This window comes from Platalea leucorodia (genome assembly GCF_965183815.1).
Source record: "Platalea leucorodia genome assembly, chromosome: 14".
In the NCBI taxonomy this organism is placed as follows: domain Eukaryota; kingdom Metazoa; phylum Chordata; class Aves; order Pelecaniformes; family Threskiornithidae; genus Platalea; species Platalea leucorodia.
Genome location: NC_138836.1, coordinates 10,082,027 through 10,092,970, shown reverse-complemented (window position 1 = coordinate 10,092,970; position 10,944 = coordinate 10,082,027). Strand labels below are relative to the sequence as shown.

The 10,944-nt window shown below is 42.4% G+C and overlaps 1 protein-coding gene across 4 annotated transcripts in view; it reads left to right on the top strand.

Moving 5' to 3' along the window:
• Positions 1-10,944, top strand: part of CYBC1 (cytochrome b-245 chaperone 1) — a 45,483-nt gene that overhangs the window by 27,631 nt on the left and 6,908 nt on the right. Inside the window, exons 1-4 of one of the 4 annotated variants that reach the window (XM_082326965.1) lie at positions 4,569-4,715; positions 7,610-7,740; positions 8,922-8,963; positions 10,247-10,320. In XM_082326965.1, coding sequence (XP_082183091.1) covers positions 7,656-7,740; positions 8,922-8,963; positions 10,247-10,320 — 201 coding nt within the window. In that variant the 5' untranslated portion in view covers positions 4,569-4,715; positions 7,610-7,655. Of the gene's footprint in view, positions 1-4,568; positions 4,716-7,221; positions 7,299-7,609; positions 7,741-8,921; positions 8,964-10,246; positions 10,321-10,944 lie in introns of those variants that run through there. The other 3 variants (XM_082326967.1, XM_082326966.1, XM_082326968.1) reach the window with 3 other exon arrangements.

Below are 10,944 nucleotides of genomic sequence, written 5' to 3'. Positions count from 1 at the left end.
GTTTGTGTATTTGGCTGTTAAAGATGTCACAGTCAAATTAATAAATTAATTACTGTTTTAAAGATAACCCCAGAGCAGAATGTAAAAATAATGCTTTTTTTTTTTTTTTTTTAATTTACAGACTATAGACGAGTTATCATTGAGGTCAAGGAAATCAGGAATTCCTTAGCTTTACCATAACGAAAGCAAATAGAAACACTTTCTTACTGCCCATTTAAAGAAAAATAAGCTGATACCGCTTTACATATACCCTGGAAAAATATCACTAATCCTAGCTTGAGGTGAAAATTGTAATAGCTTTGGTAATCATTTTCTGTGCTTCTGCTATCTTCATTCAAAATGCTTTCGCATTTCATATTAACACAAGTTTTTTAAAAGCACTATAATCACTCTAGAGCAATCCCTGTGCAACTTAAGAATTTGCATTTCCTACAGAATTGCTGGAATGCAGCATTAGCTGACATCTTCTTCCCTCCTCCTTTGGATGACTATTTTCACACTAAAAAGCTGTGCCAATCTTGCAACTTATTCCACGAGGATACAATAGCCATAGTTGCATTGACAAATATAGTGACAGCACAGATGAGAGTTCTAAATTAGGAATGTGTTGAGATTTGCACTTAAAGGCATAGCTAAAATCCTTCTGTTTCACACTTTGATGATTATGCTTGCATTTATTATCCAAACTTGATATAGTGATTCTTCAAAAGACATGACAGTTTTGGATATTTCTGTAACTCTGCACAGATCATATTTAAAATATTTTTTATTTCCCCCTATATTTCTTTATATTCACAAGGAAAAACAGATAACTACATGGAAATTGAAACATTTGCAGAAACACTGAAACATCGAGGACATCCTAGACACACATCTTAAGCGTACCTACTTCATCCTCTGGCTTAGGGATACCTGGACTGAATGAATTTCAATTTAAGAATTCAAACAAAAAAAAGAGCAAAAACTCATACAAACTGAAGAGCATGCAAGGAATCAATGTTTCAATGCACGGTATAAGATTATACTTGTGTAATCAGATAATTAGATGTCCCATTTATTTTATTGCCAAGAGCAACTTCTGCTTTCCATTGGCTATTTATGTTTCCCACAGAACATCAGCTCAGTTACCTTCAGCACCATGCCTGACAACCTGAGAAAAGAAAGCGCCATCCTGTTTTAATCTGCCCTGGGGGAGGTAACAGTTGCTACCTTTGCAACTGCTGCAAAGGCTACTTCCAAAAAAAATCACAATATAAAAGCTTTCCAATGTCAACAGTAGGTAGCACTCACGAGCATTACTTGCTTTTATGGCCTCTCTTGAGGTATTTGGCCTCCATTGCTACGTTTAACATTTATACCTGTACCTAAAGCATTTACACCAAGAATGAAATAGAAAACTAAGTATTTCTCTATGAAAACAGTATGCTGCAAACAACTTCAGGAAGCTTTAAAGGTTATGCACCAGTCCTGCAAGGCACCGCAAGCTGTAAATGCCTCTTCAAGTTAGTGACAGTATATGCCACTCAACAGCTCAGAATGAGGCAATAAATCTTAGTTACAGCTGGTAAACATGTATTCCGTGAAATTAGTGCTCCCCCGGCTTTACACCCAGTGTTCCCACAGAGGTCAGTGGGGCACGACACAGAGCGCGCTGGGATGATCTCATTTATAACGGGGACTTACAGCCAGTGCAGTCCAGCCACAAAACAACGCTGGTTTGGTGACTGTTTCCAACCAGCTAAATCTAAGCTGGTTTCCAACCAGCTAAAATCAAGCACACTAGGAATTTTAGGCATGTTAGTAAGATCACATGCTTACTGCACAGCTGAATTTCTAAGTTTAAGACCTCGGGGGGGAATTATAAGGAGCTAGAAGAGAATATTTAGGAAAATGGTCTGAAATTAGGAAAAAGGACTAGAAATATAGTGTCAAACTAATGCAAAATAAAGGCCAGTTCTGTTATATCTGCATGTTCTTGTTCTTAGATCAATGACTTAAAAGTTACAAGTGTATTTACTATACAATGCCTTACAAAAATCTATTGTTATATTATCAAGCAGGAAGTCTACAAATAGTCAATTACATATTTCTGAATGTTTCTTCTGGCAAATAGCTTTTGTTTCTGCAGCAACATGTTTTGGAATTCATGCTGTTCTTTCAGTCCAAGATCAGGCTTTTAAAATGTGTTTCTTCTTCCTTTTTTTATTGGTAGGCATAATGCCACTTACCTACTTCAAAGTGCTGGTGTAAAATCCCCAGATGATTGCAGAAAAAAATGTTGTAAGAACCATTAATCAATAGCGGAAGCTTACAAGGATCTTTGCCATATTCCAGTTTGGACAAGTGCTTGATTTTGTGTGTGTGGTACTTTCCATAGTTGAAATAATTTAATTATGAATTAAGTCACATCAGGTTACCCTACTGTGGTCTTTGCAGAACTGGAGAAGTATACAGTTACTAATATTTCTGCAGATAGTAGCATAAGAATAAAACAGAGTGATATGCTGTGTGGTTTATACTGAGTGGAGGGGACAGATGAGTTTCTTACTTATTCCACTCTACTCCAGACACAAGAAATCTTTCATCTTGTATCACTCAAAATGGCTTAACATTTGGTTTCTGGAGAAACTGGTTGCTTATAAAAGCTGACTGACAACTGCTTATACATAAGTTTCTTCCCAGGAGACTCAGTCAGCTGCTTGTTTGGGTTGAGAACACGTGATACTTATTACTTCCTATTTTTCAATCCAAATCCAGCATCTGGTACCTCATGACTCACAAGTGTGCCAATTCATTTTGGCAGTTCCTCATAGCCTTTTCCTATTAAGACAGTTAAACAAAAATTGCAGATCAGTTTGTGTTTTCTACTACTTACAGTCATGGACTCTGAGGTTTTTTTTTTTTTCCTTGTCTTCAAATAGCTCACTCTGGGCTGTTACGAAAAACACTGCCTGATCAAAATCTCAGTTACTCTTCACCAACAATGATGCTCAGGAAGAGCTGAACAAACTTCTACCATGTTATGGCCTTGAGCAAACACTCTGGAGTATCTGGATTCGTATTAGGAAAAAAGCCAAAAATCGAGTATGACATTCAGGAAGGACCACATTCCTGTGCAACTGAGAAAGGACCAAATAATTATTTATAGATTAAATTATACATTGATTTACATAAAGGGAATTTAAGAAGTTAAGCTACACTACAGATGTCTGCACTTCACCCATTTTGCCCCAAAGATAACATGAGCAGTTGCTCTAATGGATTGAACAGGAACAGCTTTCACATGTGAATGATGTTTAACTGAACTAGAAACACAAAGGATTTTTCAAACGTAACCTACTGTCCACAACAGGAAAGTCACTCAGTATTTCAAGTGAATTAGAAACTTTCCTCCCCAAACAACAGATTTTCCAAACCCAAGCCTTCAGTTGACATACGATTGACAAAAAGTCACGACATCAACGTTAAACCCATAAGATTATCACTGCTATTTCTGCTTTGCAATTCCCCCCGTTTTTGAACAATGGCATTAATTTTTTTCCAGATTCTGTTCAGTTATAAAAGCTATTGAAAAATACATTGCATTGAATTATTATAACCATTGCAGCTATCAATGCTGAATGCTAAAGCTTAAAAAAATACAAAGTATTACAAAACTTGTGATAAAAAACATCAATTGGCAACACTGATGTAATTTACTACTGGCAAAAAAAACCAGCAGCAAAAACCCTCAGAAGTATCAGGGGTCATATTTGGAAGAATGGGAAACTTCAAAGAAAGAAGCCAGCTCTCTGCTTGCGTGTGTGTAGTTATTCATAGGGGTATATACCCATACGTAGAGACACACCTACACGAAAACACACCCAGTACAGAGAGGCGATGGCTTTTAGCTGCTGCAATGGGGAATCAAGGTCCCAGTCACAGGTCTTCTCTTGGCGGCCATCTTGAGACAACTTTGTGATGCTGAGAAATCACTTGCAAACCTCACCCTAGCGCAGCCTCCTCCCGTACAGTACAGACACAAAGCGCTAGCAAACATGGCACCGGCTGCCATCGAAAGCCCGGAGGCACATCAGCCTCCACGGCAGCCGCCGGGGCTGGGGCTGGCCAGGCGTGGGGGCACACAGGAGAGGCTCCCCGTTACAGAGAGGGGCTCCCCCCGCCCTCCCTTGCCCCTCAGCCTGCAGCAGCAGGCGGCCCCGCCAGGCCCTGTTGTACAAGGGGCCGTGTCTACCTCACCCAGAGCGGGTCTAGCAAACTGCCACCAACTGTGCCTAGTAAAGCTCTTCCACGCACCCAGCCTCACCCTAAAGCATTTCGCCTCCCTCCTCTGCCAAGACACGAGTTTTTCTCCTCTTTCTTCTGTACAGCTAAAGCCATACGCCCTAAGGAAACGTCGACGCCCTTACTTCAGCAGCATCCACGGCGCCTAGCCACCATCTTGAATGCGGGCAGTGCGCCGCCATCTTGGGTGAGGCCCTTCCCTTCCCACGCACACATAAAGCCCCGGGGAAGGTTTATGTATCCGCTTCTCTGCCCTCACTCAAAATGGCCGCCGGCGCATCCGAGCCTTCTTAGGCCGAGCGTCGCGCCGGCGCGCCCCAGCGGCCGCCCCGGCCGCGCTCCCTGGTTCGGGGCTGCAGGAAGCGGAGGCGGCCGGGCGTCCCATTCAAAGCGCGTCCGTGCGGGTGGCTGCTGCTGCGCGCCCCGGGCAGGTACCGCCGGCGGGCGGGGGGGCTGCAGGGGCGCCGGTCATGGCCGGGGCGGGCTGAGGCTCTGTCAGGGGGAAGGTATGGCGGGGGGCCCGGCGAGCAGGCGCCCCTCTGGAGAGCCGCCCCTCAGGGAGCCGTCGGCCGCCCGGCCTGAGCCCCGCGGGCCGCGCTCGGAAGGGCGCCTGAGGAGCGGGGTACGGGCGGCGGCGGCCGGGAGCGGCTCCCCCGTCGGCCAGTCGGGGCGGCGGCGGGCGGGTCCCAGCTAAAGGCTCTCTGTTACCCACGCGTGGGGGAAGAAAAACGGAGGTTTGTTTTGGTTTTGGTAGCAGGCTGCGGTTCCTTTCCCTAACTGGATGCTCGGTGAGGGGGAGACCAGTTAGTGCATGGGTCGCACTGGGGGGGAGGCAGGTGCAGGACTGGGAGGTAAGGAAAATTCAGGCTGGTGTATGGTCCTGTCTTGATGGATATGTGTAGTGAAGCTTTCGTGGTGCTTGTTTGGATAGCTCTTGCTAGCTCAGCCTCGCTGGAGAGCTTGGAGGAAGTATACGAATGTTTATTTTGATGCTGAAGATCAGTTTAATGTCAAACCCAACAAATTTGGGGGGTTGGACTAGATGACCTTTAAAGGTCCCTTCCATCCCACAGCATTCTATGAGTCTATGAAATTCAAGCAAAATTAGCAGCCCAAAAGTACCTGTCTCTCCGTAATTGTAAAATTGGTGTAATAAAACTTATGTTCACTTAAAGGCATGTTTATAACTCATTTTATAACTTTAAGAAGTTGCTTTGGTGCTTTTTATTCCCCGAGGCACCTATCTTGCAAGCAGCTGCCTTCTGCAAGAGACGATGCCATTGACTTTGAGTGTCCAGCATTAAGCTGACACTGGCATTTGCATGGTTGGACTTTGCTGAATGAATATGGGGGGGAGATATTGAAGTTTGCATTAATGGATCTAACTGGTAGGTATGTGAATCATGTTTTAAGTAGGGTGTGTTGTTTGTGAAATACGGCCAGGTTTCTAAGCTGATCTTTATGTATTTGATACCTTGTTGATATTTTTTAGGTTGCAGGCAGGAAAAGGCTTTGTATGTGCAGAAATATTTTCTGATACGTTGAGAGCAACTCACAGGAGTCATTTGAAAATTAAAATGTGATGCTTGACATCCGGAGGAGATGGAGTGTGTCTTACGCATAAGTGGTTTTGTCTCTTTTGGTTTCAGATTCTCTCAGATGTGTTGCTAAGAGATTAAAATCAAAGTCATATGTGCTTTCTGTTTAACTGAAAAGACTTAGCTAAATCTGCTTTATTAAATGGGGAAAAAAAATCCCCTGGAGCTTTGTATCTAAACTAGCCAGTTGGTGCAGAATTGCGGGAGTGTCATGTAGTATCTAAGAACAGCAAGGTGACTAAAGGACTAAAAATCACATACTTTTCTTCTGTAAGAACCCGGATGTGCTTGGGCCTGCTCTCTAAGTGTTTTTCATGGTTATTCAAAAACCTGTTGAATGTTGGCATTCTTCTGGAAACCTGTTATCGTGGGCAGCTAACAGCAGCTTAACGCCAACCTCTGGAACTGGTTCTGTGGGCAGAGTCGGGTATTTTGTGATGGAAGTACCAAGCCAATAGAAGGAGTTGGTGCTCATTGTCTTTAACAGTAAACGAGCTGTTTAGTGCTCCTGCTGTCCCCAGGATGCTTCACAGAGACCGAGCTTTATCACACCAATCGGAAAAGTAGATATCCTTTTCAGAAATCCCTTTTGGGGAAGTCTGCTTAAAACCCCCTACCTTAAGTGGTGTCAAGGTTGTAACACAGAAGAGCAAAACAGAAGATATCCTTGATTAAGGCCAATTATACCCTGCTAACATGATGACAAAATGCTTAGCACGTACTTTCATTTCCCATTTATTTTTACTGGATTGTGGTCTTCATAATAACAACATGCATCTCTGCCAATTTGGGCAAGAGAAGCAGTAAGCAGCCTGTCCTTTCTCTGGTGACAATTCTGAAAGATCAGCTGAGTCCTCATATGTCTCTTGTATCTTGTACAAATCAGTCTTTATGCTTGTGCTGAGAGTATTAGGGTGGGATTGGTTTTTGCACTGGAGCTCACAATCATGCCAGAATTCAAACAATTTTATGCTGTAAATAGTAAAAACTTGCTGAAAATGCTGCATGGGATTGCCCAGCTTTTACTGTTTTTAATTAGTACCTGTCTTTTTGATCTGTACTGTTGCTTTCTGTCTAGGTTGAAGACATGGTCTTGTTGGGGAGAGACAAACATACTTGGTGTTGGAAACTCCTGGTTTTATTCTTGAGTTGGCTTGAAAGACGGGAATGCCATATACGGCATTATGTGACACTGGCACTGCTAGGCTGAGGCTGTAACCCTTGCTGGTCTGTCCTCAGGGATGAGAGACCCCGTGTCTTCTGCAGAAGGCTGCGTTGTCCTGCTTCAGCTGCCAGGCTGGTCCATCACGAGAGCCTTTGCAGTTAGCACGGGAAATGCTGTCAAAGAACTTCTCATTGCTCTTGCTGTTTTATTTGTTTGAAGTGCTGCATGAATTAGCAACAACGTTGTTCCAGGTTCTTGTTTTTCACATTTTCTTCTGGAATCTGGTTGTGATAGAAGAGACTTTTGCCCCCAGAATGAGAAGTTTCTCAAAGAGTTCAGGTTCCTGTTATCATTGTGCAAGTCTCCACATGACATTTTTTCTTTGCAATTTTTTTAAGTGTGCATATTGCTGCTCTTGTAAGAAAAAGACTGTGTTCTTATCCTGGACATCTTTTATAATCTAGATTAAGACTTGATCAGTCCTGAAAAAATGCTAGGAAGGGAGAGTGTTGGAGTCTACAAGGATTTTAAATTCTTACTTTTTTTTTTTTGTTTTGTCCAGTGAGGTTTCATGAGTCAGACTGGGCTGTTGGGAGTTTCTTCTGAAGATGTACATGTTGGTTGAAAACCGTACGAGTTCCCATCTTCATCTGAAGAGGTCACCTGGCATCCGATCTTGGTCTCTCTTTGTTGGTAAGACCATAATATTCCTCAGTGTATTTGAGCTTGCTTTAAGGGAAGGCGGTCACAGAATAAATTCCTGAAAGAGCCTCCAGCAAGAGATGCCTGTCTTTCAGGCATTTTTCTTTCAAGAAGAGGAATCATCATGCTTTTAACATCTCCTTTAGCATAGCCACCAAATGAGTCTGAAGTCTCCTCCTCAGCATAGTAGTTTCACTGTGACACTGATAATTTTTCAGTCTATCATCTGCAGAACCTCAGAGGCTCACGGACAGAATTTTAAGGGAGTCCTGAAAGATCGAGAAAAGAAAGTGTATATGCCGTATAGCAATATAAATGCGAAGCTTCTGAACAGGATGCATACTTACATTGAAAAACATCTAGGTCTTCAGAAACGGAAAAATCTGCAGTGGAGCAATGCTGGGGTTAGATCTTGCATGTGGTTGACAGTGAACTCTTAACGGCACTGTGTGTATGAAATAGGAAGTCATACAGGATGTTCTGAAAGGCATCTGTTTAAACACTACTGAATATGCGGGAAAAAAAAAATGGAGTGGTGCTTCTTAGGACGACACTGAGAGCTGGTGGGGAAAATGTGGCATATCCTGCTTTCCAGCTGAGTAAATCCCATTGCAGTAACACTACAAAGTTGTCATTGCTTTCAGTGATGTCGTGTTGTCAAACTCTCATTGAGACAAGATCTCTGCAGTTGCAGTGGTGCTCTGGAGCATGAGGCACTCTTCCACTGCTTCCTCCTCAATGGGAGAAAGGAGCTGGCAGCTTCTGACACTACTTAGTTGCAGAAGTTTTATTTTGGCTCCACAGAGCACTTAGAGGGAAAAATAGCCGCTGCAGTGTTTATGTTAGCATGCTTAAAGTTGTACTGTGCTCGAGAGGCAGTATGGTGTAATGGTTAGACTGGGAGTCCCTCTAAAGTTCTGTTCCCAATTCTGTCCCGAGCTTTTATTTCTGACCTCAGCCCCTGTGCTTTTAGTGTCTTTGCAGGATGGGAGGTTTTTATACTGAGTTCAGAGAAAAATAACTGACTCTTTCATATAGCGATGAATGTTGCAATCACATTTGTCCCTTTTCTGAAAAGTGATGAACTTGTGAATATTCATATGTTTTTCATCAGGGAATTTTAGATGGTTTGAGCTGCTTGTTTGTCCTAATTCTCTCCCCTCTTATCCTAGGAATAGCCTCCATAGGTTTGGCTGCTGCTTATTATAGTGCAGGTAATGGCCTATCATTTTTTTGAAGAATTGTTTATTTCCCGTTCTGTTTTTCGTGCTGATGATTCCTCTCTGCAGCTTCTGTCTGGCCTTATGAGAGCAGTGTAGGTACCTATCACACTTTGTGGCATGAATATTAAAATCCAGTAATAATTGTTGCCTGTGCATGACTTACCGTGCTTTAATGCTCTCTTTCTTACTCATCATCCCTTTCCATTTGCAAGAGTATTTTTAATAATGGTATTTAGCACTCTGTGGTATTTTGTACTTGCAGTGTTTTATAAATGTGATAAGCTGGTCCTCACAGCTCTCCTGGGAAGACATATAATGATTGTTTGCCACCATAATGAAATTATTACCTTGCCTCTGATGGAAGTGCTCTGTTTCTCTGGAAACTGTTAAATCATTACTGACAGAGATTACTCATAAAAACACCTTTAGAGAACAGACAGCTACTGCAGCTTCCTGCCCCCCCCCTGCAATAGAGCAGATGGTACCAAATGCCAGGTATCCTTCCATCTATGGAATTCATCCTGCAGGCTGTCCTGTGATTCTCTTGCTGCATCCTATTAACATCAAATTTTAAAACTTAGTAGTGTGTAGGAATATACTACCAAGATAATCAATGTATTTTTATTTTAAGAGCAAAGTCCAGTGAAAGCTGCTTGAGACACCAGCTATATCGCCTTTTTTTCTTAAGACATTGCAACAAAGTTTTCTGAAACAATACTGAGCATCGTTCTACTCTGCTTTCAGTAAAAGTCTGAGTAAGCAAATTGCTTAGGCTGCTGTACATAAACATTTCCAGGACATAAAATGCAAATGTTTGTTTGTCAAGAGGGCTGACTGCTTCCTTTTATGAAGAAACATGTTTGCTTCAGTGAGTGTCCATTGTCCTTTACCCTTGTCCTCTGCAGCACAAATATTTGGTGGTTGAGAGCAGGTTGAGAGTTCTGTGGATGCCTTTTAAGATGCCTTTGCTTTTAGGGAAGAGAAAGATGTGTAGTGATGTTACGACCTTGCCCATAATACATATGCTTATAATTCTGCGTGGTTTGGAGCCCTGTGTAGATGGAGTCTTTGAAAAATATGTGAAGAGTTTCTGTATTTTTATCCTGTGAGAGAGCCGTAAAATAGCTTGCATTACAATTAAAGGCAAAAATGTTGCATCAGAGAGACCTTTTTTCCTTTTGTTGCCTTTAAAGGGAGCATGTTGCTTCTAAAACTGTTTGAATACCAAAGAAGGAAAAAAAGCCCTAAATTTGTGCATTTTTTTCATTATTCAGACAGCTTGGCATGGAAGCTCTTCTATATGGCTGGGTGTTTCTTTGTGGCAGCACAGAATCTGGAGCAGTGGGAGGTAAGATGCTGAACTCAGGCGACGAGGTCGTGCTAGTTTAGAAACAGTTGGCAGATGCTGATTCCAGCAGTCCCATGCATTTGCTCGGTCCAAACAGACAGGTTATGCTTTTAGTTTTGAGGAAACCCTTTGGGGTTGCTATACTAGGACTAGAATTAGGGCAATAATTCTTTCACTACGCAAGCATAAAAACGTGAAGCTGAATGTAAGAGTGTTTTTTAAGGGGAGACTTGCCCCAAATGGTTTTGTGGCCTTTTCTTATACAAGAGGGAGAAAGAATAACATGTTCAGCTGCTGCAACATGATTTTGTACTTACTGTGCCAGCTAATGACAGAACAACCGTTAAAGAGGGTAGCTCTAACCTGCAAGGCTACTCAGCTGTTTTCCACTGGGTAAAGAGTGGTGCTTGTGAAGCTGCTTCATAATCTTGTGGGTGTTGATTTATTGGGAGTTGGACTGAGAACAATAACCCGTTATATAGGCTTGTCACTTTACTGACCTGAGTTGTTATTAGAATAAGCAACCCCCACAGAGACATCCTCTTTTCATTGACTGTCAGGGATATTTTAAATCCAGTGTAAGCCTGGCCCGTATAGCATAACACTGCAATTTTGGTGGAGTTG